At 35.7% G+C, this 22,574-nt stretch overlaps 1 protein-coding gene across 16 annotated transcripts in view; it reads left to right on the forward strand.

Annotated features, from left to right (window-relative positions):
- PDE3B (phosphodiesterase 3B) overlaps positions 1-22,177 on the forward strand; it is a 214,154-nt gene extending 191,977 nt beyond the window's left edge. For 4 of the 16 annotated variants that reach the window (XM_078340611.1, XM_078340614.1, XM_078340612.1 and 1 more), the window contains 7 exons: positions 3,735-3,934; positions 11,668-11,871; positions 13,808-13,969; positions 14,190-14,315; positions 15,648-15,695; positions 17,767-18,019; positions 19,848-22,177. In XM_078340611.1, coding sequence (XP_078196737.1) covers positions 3,735-3,934; positions 11,668-11,871; positions 13,808-13,969; positions 14,190-14,315; positions 15,648-15,695; positions 17,767-18,019; positions 19,848-20,062 — 1,208 coding nt within the window. In that variant the 3' untranslated portion in view covers positions 20,063-22,177. Of the gene's footprint in view, positions 1-3,734; positions 3,935-11,667; positions 11,872-13,807; positions 13,970-14,167; positions 14,320-15,647; positions 15,696-17,766; positions 18,020-19,847 lie in introns of those variants that run through there. The other 12 variants (XM_078340613.1, XM_078340616.1, XM_078340617.1 and 9 more) reach the window with 5 other exon arrangements.
- The last annotated feature ends 397 nt before the right edge of the window (positions 22,178-22,574 follow it).

Raw genomic sequence — 22,574 nt, forward strand, 5'->3', positions numbered from 1 at the left:
GGCCTCATCCAATCAATGGAAGGCCTTAATAGAACAAAGACTGACCTCTGAGCAAGCAGGAATTCCGCCAGTAGACAGCCTTCAGACTTGAACTGCAATATCAGCTCTTCCTTGGGTCTTCAGCCTGCCAGCCAACCCTGTAGAGATTTTGGACTTGCCAACTTCCTTAATTTCATCAGCAAGTTCCTTAAAATAAATCTGTCTCTATATACACACATCCTATTGTTTATGTTTCTCTGAATAACGCTGACTAATAAATAATACTTACCAAAGGCCATTCACTGCAAAGAAGGCTCTTGTTGATCAGGTGGACAAAATGATCTCTTTTCTCTTATAGCTATCAGTCTCGTTCCCTATCTACTCCAGTTCTTATTCCATGGGCTTATGCACACAATAGCTAAGTGTATTAGTCCAGTCTCACAATGCTATAAAGAAATACCTGAGACTGAGTAACTTATGAAGGAAAGAGGTTTAACAGACTCACAGTTCCACAGGCTGTATAGGAGGCTTGGCTGGAGAGGCCTCAGGAAAAATTTACAATCATGGCTAAAGGTGAAGGGGAAGAAAAGCACCTTTTTCAGAGGATGGCAGGAAGGAAAAGTGCAAGCAGGTGAAATGCCAGGTGCTTATAAAACTATCAGATCTTGTGAGACTCACATCCCCGTGATCTAGTTACCTATACCCTTAATCCCAGCCTTGACTTGTGGGAATTATAGGGTTACAACTGAAGATGAAATTTTGGATGGGGACACATCCAAACCATATCCTTATGACAGCAAGAATAGAGATATTATGTATGGGCTAAATACCATGGGCTTCTCACTGCACCTCACCTGGCTTCAGGCCTCTGCTGATTGCCTTGCTTTCCAGTAAGAGAGACCAATGGTGAGCCCTTAATATGGCACCATTCCCTGAGGGAACATCCAGCCAATTGATTGGTGATAGTTGATTATTGGACCCTTTCCTTCATGGAAGAGACAGCTTTTGTTCTCACTTATTCTGGATGTGGATTTACCTTCACTGTCTACAGTGCTTCACCATTACCATCCTTGAACTTACTTAATGCCTTATTAACCATCAGGTTGTTATAGGTAGTATTGCATCTGATCAAGAAACTAATTTTTCCAAAAATTGCGGCAATGGGCTTATGCCTACAGAGTTTGCTAATCTTTCCATGAACCTTATCAGTCAACATCAGGCCTGAGAGAATGATAGAATGGCATCTTTAAGACTCAGATGGGGCCCCTGCCAGGTGTAATATTTTGTGGAGCTAGAGTACTATCCCACAAGATGTGATTTGTTCTTTGAACTGATGACCAGTATGTGGTATCCTCTTCCATTGGTCTAAATACGTGTTTTTGTGCTGGTACCATGCTGTTTTTTGTTTGTCTGTTTGTTTGTTTTTGAGACAGGGTCTGGTTCTGTCACCCAGGCTGGAGTGCAGTGGTGTGATCTCAGCTCACTGCAGCCTCTGCTTCTTGGGCTCAAGCCATCCTCCCACCTCAGCCTCCTGAGTAACTGAGACTACTGGTGCATGCCATCATGCCTGGCTATTTTTTGTGTGTGTATTTCTTATAGAAATGGGGTTTCACCATGTTTCTCAGGCTGGTCTCGAACTTCTGAGCTCAAGCAATCCACCTGCCTCCGTCTCTCAAAGTGGTGGGATTACAGGCGTGAGCCACCATGCCTGACCCATGCTGTTTTGATTACTATCCATCACTTTCTAATAGATTTTGAAATCAAGTAGTCTGATGCCTCCAACTTTGTTCTTTTTGCTCAAGATTGCTTTGACTACTTCGAGTCTTTTTGTGATGCCATATGAATTTTAGGATTGTTTTTGCTATTTCTCTGAAAAATGTCATTTTTTTGTTTGTTGCTAAGTATGTATAAAGCAGTTGATTTTTGCATGTTTATCTTGTTTCCTGCTAACTTGATTAACAAATTCATTAGTTCTAATAGTTTTTCAGTAGATTTCTTGGGATTTCCTACAAATATGAGATCAGGCTATTTGTGAATACAGAGTTTTGCATCTTCATTTCCAATCTGGATGTATTTTACTGAGGCCTCCTTTTAAATGTGTTAACAAATTTTAAAAATCACAATTTTCTAAAATGTAGTAAATAAATGGGATCCAAAGTAGCTATGTTTCATTGCCCTTGCCAACTGTGTTCTTTTTAATACTATTATTTTTTTGTGAAACATATATAAGGTAATGTTTTAAGATCCTAATATATCAATTCCAAGTAATTATTGACTTAAAAAAAAAAGTATTGCCATTTTTGATTTTTAAAATATGTTTTAAAATTGAGGGAAAATCCAGATTGCATATCACATAGGAAAATTCAAATTATTGACTCTGTATTGATATTTAAATTCTTATTAGAAATTTTATATATAATTTACATAAATCATTATTTATACATTTAATTGCCTCATGTTTATTTTTTAATAATTATTTAAAAAGTAGCTCTAAGCCAGTATGGTGGTACATACATCTAGTCCAAGCTACTCAGGTAGCTGATGGCAGGTGGGTCAATTGAGGTGAAGAATTTGAGACTGTAGTGCACTATCAATAGATTGCACATGTGAATAGCTAGTTGCTGCACTCCAACTTGTGCATCATAGCAAGACACCATCTCTAAAAACATAAATTTTAAAAAATGCTCTAGCGTGAGCTATTCCAAAACTCAACTTTGGTACAAATTATAAATAGCATGAAACTAATGAGGTATCTTTATAATTGTCACTAGTGTATTAAAGTCATTATGTTAAAAAATTATTGTGATGGTGTATCTCGAGTCAACCAAATGAGGATTTAAAAATTCTTTTGGACTTTAACATGCCAGAGCATTATTTCTAGGTTCCACTGATGAATACAACAAAGAAAACTTTGTACCTAATATCTGTGATTTTGTGTGTCTACTTTAAATATGGTTTCTTTTTCCTTCTTATACTTTTTAAATATTTCTTTCACAAAAATATAGAATGATCATCTAGCTAGATAAAGCCACCAAAATAGAAAAAAGGAGAAATCAGTGGTAGGATATTGACACCAAAAGCAGAGTGTGGATAGTGAACATGTTGTTTCTAACAAGAGGATGAAAATAGAGTTATGAAAATAGAGTTGACTGAGATGTTCCGCAGTTTTCCATGCCTTTTCATTTTTCATCATTTTTTATTCCATTATATTATATGGAGCTTCATGAAAGAAAACAAAAAAGAGATAAGGAGTTATAGTTAGGGCTACAAATAAAATTTAATCTTTCTGGATGAGATTTGAGAAGCATCTATGTAGAGAAGTTTAGTTTGGTAATATATTAATTTCCTAAATCTTTGTAATGTTTTCATCAAATTTTATTCTCTAGTATAGCTTTTTTCTGTTATATCATACATACCCTGGCCATTATATCTAGCTAATCATTAAATAGCAAATATTTAGAAAACCAGAGATTTTTAAAATTATTGTTTGCCTTAGTAAGACAGCATCATACTGGTAAGATAATCCTATCATGTCTTATAAAGTAAGCAACTTCAGGATAAGATTTAACACGATTCCTCTCTATTAACATGTTAAGTTGGAAATAATACGCTCTTTTAAGTCCATATATTTCAATTCTTACTTAAATCAGCAAATAAATAAGTAATCATATTACCGATGGGAATCCCCTCCACAGCAAAATTGAGAGGAATTTATGTACTAATGCTGGTTTATTTTGCTATTTATTGTTCCTCAGATTCTGATGATAGAATTAACCATGGGCAAATTGCTTATATTTCTTCGAAGAGCTGCTCTATTCCGGATGAGAGTTATGGCTGCCTGTCTTCAAACATTCCTGCATTAGAATTGATGGCTCTGTATGTGGCAGCTGCCATGCATGATTATGATCACCCAGGGAGGACAAATGCATTTCTAGTGGCTACAAATGCCCCTCAGGTAGGAAATATTTTTCAGCACCTTTAAAGAGTAATTCCAAAATTTTACAGTCATGCTCTGCATCCCTTTATAAATCATTATTTAATTGAATCATATGGTCATTCCACCTGACTTTAAGACCCTTCATTTTAATTAAATGGATAATAACACATGGCATTAATGTGACGTGCTAGAAAATTAGGGGAAAAATCAGCTTCTTCAACTAGAAAATAGTAAATAGTTTTTGAAATAACTCATTGTATTGTGAAATTCTAGAGTCCTTGCTGTCAGTATTTTTGTCTTTAATCAGACTGACAAAACTCTGACTGTATTTAAGATTTCTGTTCCTCCTGGTTAGGCCTATTGTGTGGCTAGAAAGCTATAATGGTTGAGAACTATTAATCTTTTTTTGTTGTTCTCTTTTTTCCCTAAAGATTTGCCTTCATACCAGATCTTAAATCTCTTACCTCTGAATATATTAGTGTATGCAAAAATTCTTCTGGTATATAGATACCTCCTATAGCTAATAAGATATAAAATTCCTTTAAGGTCACAATTTGCATGGGGAGGCGAGAGTTCCCAACAAAAGGATACTGTAATTGCAATAGCTTTAAACATTAAAATTGGAACTAAATACGTGGATTTAAGTAGAATTTATTGTGGTTGTGGTTTAAGAAGATTTTTGTGTGGTAGCTGGGTTTGTTTATGCTGGGGATTTCTGAACTGTCATCTGTGTGTTTCTAATTGCATGCTTTATGAAGAGCAGGTATTTAATGATTGTTGCTGAATTCATCTCACTTCTTCACTTTATCATTCTATGTTTAAATCTTGGCTCTGATCCTCTTATCTTCTGTAGCCATTTTCTGTTTTTCTACCTCAATCTCTTTCATATACTCTAACCTTTTTCAATATAGGAGATATATTCTCTTGAATTGCGAGCATATATGTGGGGTGGCGGGAAAGAATGTAGGGAGCAATGAATATATGTGTAAGTGGGTATAATGGGTGTGTCTGTGTGTGTGTGTATGTGTGTAAATGGATTAAAATGGCCATGTGATGAATTTTTCTGAGACTTTATTAATAGCTCATGATTTCCACAGGTAACTTTCTGATGAATTTAAATCTAGTTATTAGTAGTTACCCACTTTCTAAGTATTATTTTGGAAAAAAAATCCTACCTTCTACGTGGCACGTATTTTCTTACTTGCAGTACCATTCTGCAAGAATCAGATGTCGGTTCTCTCGAGAACCTAGCACATCACAATCTTTGAAGATCCTAGTCCTTTAATGAATCATAGGCCTGAGGAGTAGTGGCATAGTGGAAAAAACACTGGACTTGAGATTAAGTGCTATCTTAGATTTCTGATTTCCCACTCACTAGCTATATTACCTCAAATAAAGGTTTATTCCTCTGAACCTAAAAATAATTTTCTGATATGATTAAGGAGGTAACATATGGAAGGTTTTATACTGTTTCAGATAGCATGAGAAGCTCCTGAATCAGAAATTACGTGGGTAGAAATTATTTACTGTTCTAGTCCATTCTCTGTTGTTTTTGTTTTGTTTTGCTTTTTGAGATGGAGTCTCGCTCTGTTGCCCAGGCTGGAGTGCAGTGGCATGATCTCAGCTCAGTGCAAACTCCACCTCCTGGATTCAAGTGATTCTCCTGCTTCAGCCTCCCAAGTAGTTGGGATTACAGGCACCCACCATCATTCCCAGCTAATTTTTGTATTTGTAGTAGAGATGGGGTTTCACCATGTTGACCAGGCTGGTCCCAAATTCCTGACCTCAGGTGATCCACCTGCCCCAGCCTCCCAAAGTGCTGGGATTAAAGGCGTGAGCTACCATGCTGGCCCACTCTGTTTTTATTACTGCTTTCATTTGCTTAAAGTATATCCTCTTTCAAGGATGTTACAAATGAGTGAATTCCAAAGTTAACTCTCTCACATGAAGATAATTTAAAACAAAGATATATGAATACAACTTATACAAGTTGGGTACCCAACTGTTGTCCACATCAAAATACAGTCATGAAGTCTGAACATGATATCAATAATCATGTTATTTCCAACTTCTCATTGTTAAGAATTTCCATTAGATGAAGCAATAGGAAGTGCTAGCATCGAAAGGAGATTGATTAGAGAGTTCCCCTGTGAAAATGTATAGCCTCTTACCTAGTCTTATTGCTTGTTCCCTGCTCTCCTTCAGTCTATTCTCAACACATAGCCAGAATGTGACCCTGTTTAAGTGTGTTACATCACTCTGTTCCAGATGCTCTGGTTGGGTGCTGTGGCTCACACCTGTAATCTCAATACTTTGGAGACTGAGACAGAAGGATCTCTTCAGCCCAGGAGTTTGAGACCAACCACATGGGCAACATATGAGACCCTGTTTCAAAAAAATAAAAACAAAAAAGTAAACTCTCCAATGGCATTCACCTTACTCCTAGTAAATGACAGTCATAAAATGTTTCACAAGGCCCTGCATTATTAGCCCCATTAAGTCTCTCTCTATTTTTTTTTTAACTTACTCAAGTGTAGTCTCACTGGCTTCCTTGCTAATACCATCTCTGTCCTAGGAACACTCCCTTTCTGAGAGTGTTTGTACTTTCTGTTCTCCCTGTCCAGAGGACTTTTTCTGAAATTTCAAAATCCCTTCCTTATATGTTATGCTCCTTCTCTGCTTTTTTTTTCATAGCAGTGATCATTTAAGATACTATATATTTTATTTATGTACTTTGTTTTTTATATGGAGCTCCTCAGAGGAATATACAGTTCCACAAGGGAAGGAATTTTTGTCTCCTTTATTCCATACTACCTAGAATAGTGCTTGACATACAAAAAGCATTCAGTAAATATTTGTTGAATGTTGAAGGATGTCTGAATTCTTTGCTTTGTAGTACTCCTAGGTTTTCTGAAATACACATTCTGTGCTTCCCAAAGTAATGAAGTTTATGAGGCCTTCTTCTACTAGCACCTGTGAGATAAGGACTCTTGTAAAAGTCTAGGGCTTAATGTGGTTAAGTAACAAAGTAGCTTCTTTCATCTTTGGAAACTCAGTGGGTCTAGTAAGGCCATAATTAATGAAAGATACCATAGTTCCAGTGTATTATAGACAGTAGCATATAATACCACCAACTGGCTCAAGCATTCTTCTTCATTCTCATGGTAAGGAATGTGTGCTAGAAAGACACAGGAGAATTCTTGCCATGAAAGAAGGTGACACATATAGTCAAGTATATCCTGGAGGAATGTCAGAATTAATAATGATTCTAAGGGATTTCTGAGCTATTTCCAAATGAAAAGTTGGCTGAAAGATGGAGGTTAATGCTTGAGATAGTAAAATTTCTAGAATATTTTGATGAGACTAGGAAAAAGGAAACAAAATTTTAAATTGAGATTTGTAGATCTGTTTTGTCTCCTAAAATATGGATTAAGCTGACTAAACACGTGTATCTGTTTCCCCTTCTTTCTGGGAATGCATTAAAATGATAGTAAGGTATGAAGTTCATTACCAGAAGGAGTAAGAGGAGGAAGGATATTATTGCCAGCAGATAAAAAAATTTATAACATTTCTGGAAAATGAAATATGGATGAATGTTGACAGGTAAAACAAAAGTACCCAGCATAGCTGGAACCCCAGAGAGACTCCTGTTACCATTTGCTCCTGTTTGTTCTCCCTATGCACACACACACTTTTAAGCAGAGCAACTATAACCCTCTTTACCTCCAGGCAGAAAACTCATTTCTTAGATATTGAAAGAAACTGCCTGGAGAGAGTAAGAGTTACTAGAGTGGGTGTTAGTAGTCCAAAGTAAATTTTTTGCATTCTGAACATCTAATAGTTGGCACCCCAGTTATTCTAAAGCAAAACTTGCTAGATAACAAACCTTATCCACATTTACATATTTCCCTCTCATTCATCCCAAGGGGAGTGACTCCACAATAAAACATACATAACAGCAGAGAGAAATTACAACTGCAATCTATAATTCATTTATTTATATATACAGATAATCAAAGATCATCAGACATGACATTAACCAGAAGCTTGGAAAGAAAAGGCTAAGATGGAAAGAATAACTGACCACAGGGGGAATTTAGGGAATAGAGAATCATCTAATTATTTTTTTAAAAAGTATTCTCAAAGAATTTGAAAACACTGCATCCATAAAGTAAGAACAGGAAACTATGAAAAAGAAACATCAGAGAACAAGTTAGGTTCTTAGAAACTAAAAATATTACTGCAGAAAATTTTAATAATTCAATATAAGCATTGGAAGTAAAAGTCCAGGTCATCTCTCCTCGAACATAGACCAGGAAGATAAAAAGGAAATATAGGGAAGGAGACAATAAGACATAAGGGACTAGATCAAGATGTGACTAGTGGAAGTTCTAAAAAGTAGGGAGTCTTTGGATTGAAAGGGCTCGCTAAGTGCCAGGAAAGTTGAAGAGAGAGAAAAAAATCTCAAACCCCACACGTAGCACATCATGAAAAAATTTCAGAATACCAGAGATTTTATTCTTAAAAATAAAAGAACTCCTTAGAAGATGAAAATAATACATCTATAAACGAACAAAAATTCAACTATCATTGTATTTTAGCAACAATAGATGCTAGATAATATTAAAATGAAGTCTCTAAAATTCTAAGGGAATTTATTCATTCATTTATTTGTTCATGTATTTATTGGGTGCATATTGTGGGGTAGGCACTACTTAGGCATTGTTATATTAAATAAAACATGGGTTAAATCTTGCCCTTCATCGAACTTACATTCTAGTAAAGCAAGAAAATGAATAAATAAATAATGTGTGTGTAAGCAAAGGAGAGAGCAGAGCAAGAGAGAGAGATATGATTATGACTTAAGAGCTAGGAGTGCTGGCATAAGAGTATTATTTTCAAGTTAGAGTTCTGTATTCAGCTAAGCTACCATTTTACATAAGAGCAAAATAAAGAGATTTTCAGATATGCAGTGATTTTAAACAATCACATCTTGACCATCTTGAGAAAGTTCTTTTAAAATGTGTTTCATCAAAACAAGGGTGGTAACTAAGATAAAGGAAGATAAGAGATTATTAGAAATTTTAGAACTGATATGGTTTGTCTCTGTGTCCCCACCCAAATCTGTAATTGTAATCCCTACATGTCAAGAGAGGGCCCTGGCAAGAGGTGATTAGATCCTGGGGGCGGATTCTCCCATGTTGTTCTCATGATAGTAAGGGAGTTGTCCCGAGATGTGATGGTTTAAAAGTAGTAGTTTCCCCTTTGTGCTTTCTTTCTCCTGCTGCCTCTCTTGCCTCTCCTTTGCCTTCCACCATGAATGTAAATTTCCTGAGGCTTTCCCAGCCCTGTGGAACTGTGAGTCAGTTAAACCTCTTTTGTTTATAAATTACCCAGTCTCAGGTATTATCTTTGTAGCAGTGTAAACATAGAAAAGAACAAACTGAGAACTTCAGGGTAAAAGAATCCTGAGATAACAGTCATTCATCAAGACTGTTTCTTTACAAAACTAGCTGCTTTGTTTTCTGTAGCACCTTATTTGTCTGCTCTCTCTCTACTGGATTTTTTGAGTTGGGAATATTATTTTTTAAATGAACAGTTCTTAATCTTTTTCACTTGAAGTACTTTTTTAGTCATTAGATGAGTTTGACCTAGATTTTTGTTAATGTTTCCTTCTGTTTCTTACATTTTAAAAGGGGACATTTGCTTAGATTAGTCAGACTCATCCTTTGTATGATCTAAGTCTTTCTTATGTCTGAAGGGTTTTCTCCTTTTGCTTTTATTTATTTAAAAATGTTACTATTTGTTAAGATTCTGTCAGTTTGTATTAAACCTCTTCTCAGATCTTTCCAACTCAGAGGGTGAAAAGTAAGGTTTATGACCAACTAATTTGCTTTCCCAAAGTACTGATGTATTTGTTGTAGAGAGAAGGATCTAGAAAAAGCAGGTAACAAGATGCTTTAGCTCAGAGTCAAAGGATGTTAGCTTATTGCAGCTCCAAATGAGCTGGGGCCCTGTTTTTCTTTGCTTCTAAGAGCCCACAGTAAGAGCTGAGGCTTCATTATCTGCTTGCTTGAAATGTTTTTCTTACTCAGTTTACACTTGGTCTGCTGCTCTATGTGCTACCTTCTAGTGTTCTTCTAAAGAAGAATTGACATTTGCTTCTTACTTACTGCTTTCTTGCCTCCCCCTGCTCTCCTTTGAGCTTGTTAGTCTACTGAGGTCCAGCAGGGAACCCTTCCACTTAGCTCTTCAGATAGGTTTCTCCTTCTTATGCAATGACTTGGTTGGCTCTTCTCAATCCATTCTCATTTTCACCATGTCTTTGAAGTTTTCAGTATTGTGAATCTATCTAGATTCTAATACTAATTCTGACTGTTTTTCCCCCATTTTATATTTCTTGGCAATTTCAAAGGGTAATTTGAATGAAGGAATTCGGAACTTTCTCATTTTTAAAAAACTGATCTTGCTAGCTGTGAGTATATTAAGTCAGCTAGCTTCACGGGGCACTCGTTGTACATTGTGTTTTATTGAGCCTGGAATTGAATTACTTTCTCCTGAACAGACAGAGCTGTCTTCATAGTTAAAACTTTGTCACATTTGAGCATGAATTAGTCAAATCATTACTAAATGTAAATGGACCCCTTAGGGAGTCTTCAAAGCTTACTCTTTGTCTTTGGGATTTATAATGTTGAGAAGTTGTATTACGGGTAGTATGAAATGCCTTTATATGACCCACTGCAAAGTTTAAATCATAGCATTGCTTACATAAAATTAAATACTGCAAAAAATAATCACTTGATGTTATGCTCCTGTGCTTAAATCTAGCCTATAGCTAATTTTCACAAATAAGTAGAGCTATTTAATTAAGCTCTTAGAATGTGTATCCTACCTGAGATCTCATTCTATCTGTCCTTCTTTCTCATTACACAGTAGGCGCCATGAAAACAGGGATAGGGTTTTAATTTTTATCCCTGGCCTTTAACACAACTTGGCTGTAGAAATTCTTTTATTAATTACTATACTTGTTTAATAATTTAAAGAATTGCTTAATTTTTAGAGGTGGAAGAGGCTTTAGAAATTCCATACTCCACTGATTTTGAGTCTGTATTCCAAAGTCCTAGAGTACTGAGCCAGCACCTCAGGGTCTTCCAATGAAGTGTAGAAAAAATTAGTAGTTCCACACAATTAGGACCAGAGGATTTGTGTTTTTATCTGTTACATAGTTCTGTTTTACTCCCAGGCACTAAGTGAAGATGGGAATCCAGGATATGTCCATCTCCGACAGGCAGGTCTCTTACACTGGACAGTATTCCTGCTTCCTCTTCTTTAGTCCCCATTGACTCCAGAATGACTAAACAACAGAAATGTATTTTGAAACCTGCTCTAGATCCCTAATGACTTTATTCATAGAAGTTTATCTGAGAAGGTTTTCTGATTAAATGAAATGAACCTCAAAATATCAACTTTACATCTCTTGGGAGGCAGCACAGTGTCTGCAAAAACAAACTTTGAAGATAAATAACCCTTTCACTTACTAGCTATGTATGCTGGAAGGAAAGGTATATCTTAACCTCTTTGCATGTCAGTCTACTCATTTATAAAATTATCACAAGTATTTTCACAGATACTAAAATACCTGGTAAAATGCCTAGTATATAGTAGGTATTCATTGTTTGTATACTGCCAAACTGATATCAAAGTTTATTTTCTTTGAGGTGTCTGCCTCATTTTTCTGTATGTCTTTTTAGGCAGTTTTATACAATGACAAATCTGTTTTGGAAAATCATCATGCTGCGTCAGCTTGGAATCTATATCTTTCTCGCCCAGAATACAACTTCCTTCTTAATCTTGATCATGTGGAATTCAAGCGTTTTCGTTTTTTAGTCATCGAAGCAATCCTTGCCACAGATCTTAAAAAGCATTTTGATTTTCTTGCTGAATTCAACTCCAAGGTTTGTTATGCAAATTTGTGCCTGATTTAAAAAATGTAAATGTTTATTGTCAGTATTACTGGTAAAAGGTTTTTTAATGTTAAGTTAGAATTATTACTACTTAGGAAGTAACAATAAAAATTGATGTAAAATAATATTTATGCCTATATTTTAAAAAATAAACATTTTTATCGTTATGATAAAATTTCCTAAAATATTGCTTGTTATATTTTCTTTTGACACATAAACTTATACAGCTGTGACTTTGCTTCTCATACTTTCACATAGAAATAAACCAGTTATTTCAAATGAGTTTAAAGAGAGATATTACAAAGCCATGCTCAGTGTCAAGTAAGGCATTATATAAAATTAATTTTATGTGTTTCTTAAGAATTCAGTTAAATATGCCTACCTCACTGCACCTGTTATACCTTCTTTATATTAGTGATTCTAATAGAAAGAAGAGGAAGTACCCTCTTCTACTTGAGAATAATTCACTCATTCAACAAGTATTTATTGCGATTGCCCATATGTGCAGACATTCTGCTAGGGAAAAATGAGGAAAGACTAGGCCAAAGAACTCACATTTACCAGGGGATCAGGAATCGCTACCCTAGAATGACAGTGTACTCATGGACACTGTGCTTTATCTCTCAGACATTTGAGGTTAAAAAAGTTGAGAACCACTGCTTTAGATACCCACTCTGGCTTGCAGGAAGCAGCTATTTTCTTGATGACTTTTGTGACCTAAAAGAAGCTGTACCTGCAGGGTAGATAAACTGGTAACAAAGGAGTACTAGATTAAACCTGCTGTTAGGAGACCCTCATATATGTTGCTGTCATGATATTAATGAAATTCTTGTAAAAATCAGTGAGAAATCAGGATACCTTTAAAATTACTTCATAGTTGTATAATTCTGTTCACTTTAATTTTTAAATAAAAATTCATTTAAGTGTTTAAATCACCTTTTACAGGTAAAAGATTATCGAACACAATGCCTTTGAATGTGTATTCCTTAAAGACTTCTATTTTGAAGTCTCTCAAGAAAATGCCATATGAATGGGTCTCTAGACCTTCTATTAAGTTTCAATCAAAAGAGCTCTTCTTTCAAGTATTTTCTATGGTGGTGTTCTACATAATTTTTTTTTTTCTGAAAGAGTTTGGTGCCAAAAAGCAACTGTCACACTGAAGTTCAAAAGTTATGATGTGGCTCATTCTTTTCATTTTTTACAAAACAAAATTTTTGTTGTTGAAAGGCTTTTCCTAGCTAATAATGATGATTGTTTATTTAAATAACAATATTTATTTAACATTTACTGTGACTAAGGCATTTTTTTCATTTATTAATCCTTATGGCAACATGGCTAGATTGGTATTACTTTTCCTACTTCATAGATAAAGAAAGTTAGATTCAAATAGGTTAAGCAGTTTTTTCATTGTTACCCACTGTTTTTTGATTCAGGATTTAACATGCTGATTCATGACATTCTGAGTCAGGATTTAAGACTATAGGGCCAGCTTCTCAGACTTGTGTTCAGTTAACAATCTCATGTTGCCTTTCATAGCTAGAACAAACTTCTCTACCTTCTTGAAGTGTTCTTTTTTGAGGTAGAAATAAGTAGTTATAATTCTAATATGATTTTTGATACTGTGTATCTGCTATACTTAATAGATATTATACACATACATACATACATACATAAATCCTGTTTCTTTGTGGTCACAAATATTGAAACCCAAGGTTGGTTATGTTTTTCTAGAAAGCATTTTTTAGAAAGGAAATTTAACCAGTAGAGTTCCATGTTATGGAATAAACTGATGTTAAACAGAACTGTTTGCTGAAATTTCTGTCATTTAGACAGGAAACAATTTTAAGATAATTTGGTAAAAGCAAACAAAATAACAATTTTTAAAAATGCCTTCAGAACTTAAAATGATTTTGTTTTTCCAAAATAGGCAAATGACGTAAATAGTAATGGCATAGAATGGCGGAATGAAAACGATCGCCTCTTGGTATGCCAGGTGTGCATCAAACTGGCAGATATAAATGGTCCAGCAAAAGTTCGGGATTTGCATTTGAAATGGACAGAAGGCATTGTCAATGAATTTTATGAGCAGGTAAGTTGAAACAGAGCTTGGTGAGATTTTTAAGGGCTGTCATGAGAAGACACTGCTCTTTGAGTTTTGGATAGCTTTTTTAAGTGTTTGAAAGCTGAGTTGCTTTGACTGGGAAGGGTTAAAAATTGTTGCATTTGCTCTGTTTCTTAGTATTTTCTCTGTTCTGTTTGCTTTTGCTATTAAAATTTTTAAAAATAGCTTATTTTCTCTCTTGGGTGAGCTGAAGATACCTGTGAGTCTATCGGTAAGGCTGTTAGCAGCAGCAAATCCATACCGGTCTGCAGCAACCTCAATTCTTGCCTCCTCAGAAGAAAGAATTCAACCGATGGGCATAAAGCAGACTGAGGCAAGTTTTAGAGCAGAAGTAAAAGTTTGTTTAAAAGCTTTAGAGCAAGAATGAAAGGAAGTAAAGTACACTTAGAAGAAAGCCAAGCAGGCGACCTGAGAGATCAAATACATGGTTTGACCTTTGACTTGAAGTCTTATACGTTGGCATGCTTCCAGGCTTGTGTTACTTCTCCCCTGATTCCTCCCTTGAGGTGGCTGTCACATGTGCAGTGGCCTGCCAGCACTTGAGAGGGCCACATACACAATGTGTTTACTGAAGTTGTACTTATGCTCACTTGAAACATTTTTTCCTTCCCAGTCCAGTGTTCATGGAGGAAGGTCATATACCAGTTAATCTCCACCATTTTGCCTCTTAGTGCACACACTTTAGCCCACTCACCCAGCACCTAAGATCTTATCAGGAAGCTGCTAATCACCAGTTTCAGGGTTTTTTGTTTTTTTTTTAAATCTATTGAGTGACTGCCTTTCCCTGGTGCCAACTGCAACCAATTATTATTTTAGAGAAACAGCTTAACAAACTATTACCTAATGGTCACCTGACATTTCTGATGGGTTGGAGGGTGGGCCCTTTCCTGCTCTGCCCATGTTTGCCTGACTGCCTTCTGTAATAAGGCTAGACTACATTATGATTCCAAGGTCTCTTTCAACTCTGAGAATCTGTAACCTAGAATAATTTATTTCCAGATGAAGGGTTTTTTTTTTTTTTGAGACAGAGTCTCACTCCCGATCCTGGCTCACTGCAACCTCCGCTTTCCAGTGTCAAGCAATCGTCCTGCCTCAGCCTCCCGAGTAGCTGGGACTACAGGCACGCACCACCATGCCCGGCTAATTTTTTGTACTTTTAGTAGAGACAGGATTTCACCATGTTGACCAGGATGGTCTTTATCTCTTGGCCTCATGATCTGCCCGCCTTGGCCTTCCAAAGTACTGGGATTATAGACGTGAGCCACCGCGCCGGGCCGATGAAGTGTTTTTTAAGTTATTCAGGGTGTGGTCAGAATATATTTAAAGGATATAAATCAATTTTCAACTCTGCTATAAAAAGACTAACTCCCTGTCATAGAAACATCAATTGGGAAGAAGTCCAGGCAGAGATTAAGAAATTAGAGGGCTAGAAATGCAGAGAGTAGATACCTAGTGGTTTTCAGGGATTCAGAGAGATTTTTGGCATTAAAATAATTCTTCCACTTTGCTGAATCTGCCATTTTGGGGGTCCAGTTTTGAGGCTTCCTACAATGTAGAAGTGCACTGATTTCCTGACATGCCTAACATTTTTTTAATCTCCAAAATGGTAAATATACCTTCTTGACTTTGAAATTACATTCCTTAGGAATCCTTGTTGGCTCTAATTATCAGGAAAAGTCAAGATATCTACCAGGTGAGGGCTTTCTTACCATGATGGGGAAGAGGGAGTAATTGAGCCTATATAACTATGCAAATGGTATGCTTTGTTACTTCCAGATTGTATTGAAAATGTGCAATGTTTTACACCCCTCAGCTAAACATTCCAACACAATAATGTATACTCTGCTGTTTGTAAGTTACAAAATGCCATACTGTGTAATCATGGAAAGATTATTAATATTTTGCTATTCTCTGATATGTTCAAATTATGTTAATTTGGGGTAATAAATGGCTGTGTTTACCTAAATTTGTAAGATTATAATATGCAGTTTGTGTATTCTCATCCTCACTCTCAACGATAATTGAAACTTGCCTTAGAGCTCACCCATGGATCTCATGTTTACAAAAGAGGAATTTTATGCTAAGGAAAATGCTATCTTTATATTATCTGTACAAACAGTAATAACAAATAGTGGCATATGTCAATTTAGAAAATTCACTGGTTCAATAACATTAGAAATATTCATTTAGACCCAGCATATATAATTATTTTAAAAGCATATAGAATTAATACTTATTAAACAAACCTGGAAGTCATGCCTGAGGTTGAATCCTGGCTTCTCTTCCTTATCTGCAATATGACCTTGGTTGGTTAAGTTACTTAACTTCTCTCTTCCACAGTTTCGTCATTGATAAAATAGGAATAATGATGGTACCTACCCCATAAGGTTTCTGTGAAGATTGAATAAATATATGTAAACTTCTTAGTTTCTGACACATAAGTGCTCAATAAATGTTAGTTATTGTAATTTCATATATATCATTAAAAAACATTATCTCAGAGAGTTTCACTTAAATCTTTCTAAGTGTCATTATTCAATATCGAAGGAGGAAAGTGTCATTTGATATCCTACCACATATGGAAGTCTTAATCATCCCTCATCAGAACTAAACTTTCTAATTCTGGTTATGCTATTAAATTTTCTTCATATATGTGTATAAAATTCTAACTATGCCCACTTTTTTTATTATCCTAATTATCTTAATATGCCTACAGCCATTTAACTGCCATGGGCTTAGAAAAGCCAGACTCCTGGGATATATCTATGAAATTACAGAGTCCTGTAGATAAACCCAATTGTGTTTTTGAAAAATATCAATAGTTTTCTTCCTCATAGAAGATAAAATCGTATTTCTAATCATGGGACAGTTAATCACGGAAACAGTTTATGGTTGTTTCCTCAGGGTTTTGTTGGCTCATTACAGAAGAGACACTGCTTACCTGCAGAATTTGTACATCGTGGGGAGTAATTTATCCCCCACCAGTTCAGACACTAGGACTAAAATCTTAATAGTACCATTTGAGGAATGCTCAGTACTTTGCTAAACACTTTACATAATATGGCCTTTTAACCTCATCATAGGCACCCCATAAGGTAGGTTATTATTCGATTTTATACACAGTGAAATTACACATTGAGGTTGCGCAACACCACCTAGGTAGTAGTCTGATCTCAAATTAAGCCTTAGAAGCCACAGTGGGAGGGTACCAGAAGGCAGGCAGTTGAGGATTTGGTCCCAGGGTCCTCACCTCAATCATGATGGCTCTACTTTATTTGTTTTTCATTTTAGGTTTTCTGATTTTGAATCATTAGAGAGTTCTGCTGTTAAAAAAGGGGGTGGAGGTAGTGTTATTGAAAAGCACTTGCAAAATTCAGCTCTGTACATTTGAGATATAACTACAACAAAAATGTTTCTGTTATGCTTTTGCTCTAGGATAAAGAGAATCCATAACTGACTGTAGAATTCTGCACATTGTTAGTAAAATTTCTGATAGTTATTTTAAAAGGTGTGTATTTTTCTTGTTAACTGAGTATCAGCCATACTGGTTGATGTGGACAGAATGTGAGAATATAGTTTGTTTAGGGTTTCTCAATATTAAATAAATTTTTACAGTTGAAATAATAGATTTATTGATGCTTATTTATAAGTTTATTTTGATATATCTTATTTATTTTAAAAAAACTCAAGATAATTTTAACAGCAAAGCTCAGTGGTGATTCTTTCACCAGTTAAAAATGTACTTTTCTTTTTAAAATATGCAGGGAGATGAAGAGGCAAATCTTGGTTTGCCCATCAGTCCATTCATGGATCGTTCGTCTCCTCAACTAGCAAAACTCCAAGAATCTTTTATCACCCATATAGTGGGTCCCCTGTGTAACTCCTATGATGCTGCTGGTTTGCTACCAGGTCAGTGGATAGAAGCAGAAGAGGATGATGATACAGAAAGTGGTGATGATGAAGATGGTGAAGAATTAGATACAGATGATGAAGAAATGGAAAACAATATAAATCCAAGTAAGGATATAGGGACATTATAATTTATTTAATGTTACAGGTTGTGTATTTCAAGTCTGAAAATCTGAAATATGAAATACTCTAAAATCCAAAACTGTTTGACTGCCAGCATGATGCTCAAAGGAAATACTCATTGGAACTTTTGGATTAGGGATGCTAAATATAATGCAAATATTCCAAAATCTGAAACACTTCTGGTCCCAAGCATTTTGAATGGGGATACTCAGCCTTTAATAACTGCACATGTCCATTTAACTTAAGTTTGGAACTTTGTTTCTCAGATATAGATTCAGTAGTCATTATGTTGAGTAACCACTATGTAAATGTTCAGATTCAGTGGTCATGTTTTGAGTAACTGCTGTATGCTGGGTACTGAGTCGATACTGTCATACAACAAGCATTCTTATTCTTGTTTAATTAAAGTAAGATCTCTTGAGGTGTTGTCCTCCAGCCAGTATTCTACAGCAGACTCCACCTGTGCATGCACGGTAGGGCTGTCACCACATCTAAACATATGTGAGGTGGGTCCTCATGGCAAATCCTCCTTCACGTCACTCCTTCTCACACATCTAACCCCCATTCCTACTGGGCAGCTGAGGAGCACGGAGCACAACTTCCATAGCAGCGTACTAATCTGTCGCTTACATAGACTTGAGAAATAGATCAAAACAGTGGGGGTAAAAGGAAAACATACATTCCCTGGCTGTAAAGGGAGAACCAAGTTTTGTGACATTATGAATTTGAGTTACCGAACTGTAATGACATATTTTTCTATATAAGACAATTAGTATAAATGAAAAATAAAAAGTATCACTTTGTAATTGTGAATGAAATCAGTTATTTGCTATTTATTTATTTATTTGTTTGTTTATTTTGAAATGGAGTCTTGCTCTTGTCACCCAGGCTGAAGTGCAGTGGCACAATCTTGGCTCACTGCAACCTCCACCTTCTGGGTTCAAGCGATTTTTCTGCCTCAGCCTCTGAGTAGCTGGGATTACAGGCCCATGCCACCACACCTGGCTAAGTTTTTGTATCTTTAGTAGCGACAGGGTTTCGCCATGTTGGCCAGGCTGGTATTGAGCTCCTGACCTCATGATTTGCCTGCCTCGGCCTCCCAAAGTGCTGGGATTACAGGTGTGAGCCACCCCACCCGGCCTGTTTGCTCTTTATTTTAAAGTAGAATTAAATTATACCTATGTAGGTATTGTTTTGATTTTCAAGCATGTAGTAAATAAGACCAAATAGGATAACTACAAAGAACTGCCCACTGCAACACACACCTGCCTTGTATTTAGGATTAGTATAGCAAATCCTATTAAAATATATTTAAAATTATTTTTTTAATGGCATCATAATGCCATTGGCATCTGAAAGTTGACTGACTTCAAAAAATATACTCATCAAGTTGGTAACTGTGTTTAATTCAATACATAAAATGCCCTTAAAGGTTGGTTTTAAACTTTGGGTTATTATTTTCATTTGAAATTTCAGCACAATTCTTTCCTCTATACCATACCCAGCCAGTTTTCCCTAAACCTCTTCTCTGTTTTGTTTTTATCCATAACAAGACCATCTAACATATTTCTGTTTTGCTTTTTGTTTTTCCAGCTCTTTCTACTATAATCTGAACTCCATAATGCAGGGATTATTTTTATAGTACTATTTCATTATATTATTTTTATTATACTATTATTTTTATGGTGCTATTTATTTTTATAACCCCAGTGCTTAGACAGATGCCTAGAATATAGTAGGCACTTAATATTTGTTGGACGAATGATTAAATCATATTGCTATGATTAGAATATATTTCTTTTAAATTTCACAGAACCGCCAAGAAGGAAAAGCAGACGGCGAATATTTTGTCAGCTAATGCACCACCTCACTGAAAATCACAAGATATGGAAGGAAATCGTAGAGGAAGAAGAAAACTGTAAAGTTGATGGGAATAAACTGCAGGGGGAGAACTCCTCCTTACCTCAAGCAGATGAGATTCAGGTCATTGAAGAAGCAGATGAAGAGGAAGAGCGACAGTTTGAGTAAAAGAAGTCATATTGAAGAAACCCAGAGGGCTGTGCCCAGGGGCAGAAATCATTGCCTAGTGGTCACCGGCTGACTTTTAACTGACCATTCCCACGTGGACAGGCCTTAATACTGTGAGAGGATCCTTGCTTTGCTGGCAGTTTCCCACTCCTATGCACTTTCGCATGAACTAGAAAACTATTCTTAAACCAAGAATACCATCCATGTTGACCCATGTTGCAGAGTCCTTACTTAAATCCTTCACTGGTGTATGAATACTTCGCCATAATGCTGCTTTGCTGGGTAGTGAGCTCTTATTTTTCATCGGGGGTTAGCTATAACTAAAAACTCAAGTGACTTATTTCAGTTACCAAAGTGGCCAGAACTTTTTGCTTTTATGAAAATAGATTCATATTGTATTTCCCAATGTGTCTTTTATGTCTTTGAATGTTTTGAAAAGAAGTCTATGCCTGTCTAAAACTGAATCCAGTGTTGCCTTTCTGAGGGATTTCTGCTCAATGCAATACACTGTTCAGTGCTATTCTCCCAGCTAGGTTTATCCATGAAGGACTGAGAGACCTTTGTTATATTTAACAAAATCCTGGTGCATCAATTTCTGATGCTTTTTACTATTATGTATTATCTACTATGTGTGTTTTATTTTTACTGAGAGTATTCAGGTTTGCCATGGACATCAGAAATTTGAATTCCAGTCTTACCTTCTTCATGTTCCATGGCTGAATTTCAAAGCTGTTTAGGTTTAACAATGAAGGGATTTATTCTTTAGTCATAACTGTTATTTTTACTCTTGCTCAGGATTTGCATTTTTAACATTTAGTTAATGTAAACACAGCACAGATTTGTCAGTAGAAAAAAAAATTGTCCTAATACCAAGGTTAACCTTTTATGAAATCAGCAACATTTTCTCTCTTAGATGAATTTGAGAGTAATTAAAACTAAGGGAAAGAAGATGTCTGTCTTTTGCCTCAATGCAAAATCAAATGAAATTAATCTCATCAAAGATAAAGAATAAAGAAACATACTGAGCCCTAAAGGACACACACGTTGAATAAACAAATAGAATATGTGAACAATTCGAATATGTGGTTATCTTTAGATCCATATCTTGTCATTTGTTTAGTTACTGTAAAACTGACATTCATCTTTCTGTTAATTTCCCTCTGCCTCAAGACTGCATGACAGAAATGACCATTATTTCTGAGACCCAACTGTAAGACTGATTGCTGAGATCAAGTAAAGAATTGAAACACTTGCCGGGCGCGGTGACTCAAGCCTGTAATCCCAGCACTTTGGGAGGCTGAGGCGGGTGGATCACGAGGTCAAGAGATCGAGACCATCCTGGTCAACATGGCGAAACCCCGTCTCTACTAAAAATACAAAAAATTAGCTGGGCACAGTGGCGCGTGCCTGTAATCCCAGCTACTCGGGAGGCTGAGGCAGGAGAATTGCCTGAACTCAGGAGGTGGAGGTTGCAGTGAGCCGAGATCGCACTATTGCACTCCAGCCTGGGTAACAAGAGCGAAACTCCATCTCAAAAAAAAAAAAAGAATTGGAACACTTATTTTTCATATAAAAAATCGAAATATGTTAATACATCATTTCATACAAAAGTACATTATTAAATAACCACATTATTAAGATAGTTGCAAGAAAATGGACCATATATATAATGTTTTGTAAACTTGCTAGTGTGTGGATATGTACCCTAGTTATGAAATACATTTGAAGATATAAAGAGCAGCCAAAATGATAGAAAAATGGTAGACTAATATTTTCTATTATTATTGGAGATCATGTCATATTTTGGATTCATGCAATTTTGCACACAGTGAAACTATTAATTTCCAAGGTAATTCATTTAAAGTATTGTATTAGCATGCAGTTTCTTACTTATCTAGAATATTTGGCTTGTCTGAAAGAGATCAGCTTAAGATCTCTGGAGGTACTGGAACTTTTGATCCTTCACAGTGTTAATATTTAATGAATCACTAAGCTTTATTTATTAGACATGTTGAATGAGGGTCGAGTTCCTTCCTGCCACTTTTGTTACCATTGCCACACACAATTTGTAAACCAGTACTACGATATATTACTAATTAATAAAATTCCAACTGATAACTTATTGTTTGCACTTACAGTATATATATCCTGTCCTTATATTTCCCTAGAGTACATTTTCCATTCTGTTTAAGTATATTTCTGCTACTACTTCCTTTCCTGCAGAATATATACAAATGTATGTGTATAAATTCACACATGTGCATACATATTGAGGTTCAGTCACATTTCTATACTATTATTTTATTGGATTTTATATTGGGGTTTTTTAGTTTATGTTATTTTCTCAAAAGAAGCTTTTGTAATTATGAATACTGGATTTACTGGATTTAATTATAAATCCAATTATTATTGAAAACTCATTTTTGCATAACAATAGTCCTTAAATTAACCCTTGCTAAGTAATTGACATATGTCAAAATAACTAGCCTAAAGAAACCCAAAAAAGTATCTA

The sequence above is a fragment of the Callithrix jacchus genome, chromosome 10 (assembly GCF_049354715.1).
Source record: "Callithrix jacchus isolate 240 chromosome 10, calJac240_pri, whole genome shotgun sequence".
NCBI lineage: Eukaryota > Metazoa > Chordata > Mammalia > Primates > Cebidae > Callithrix > Callithrix jacchus.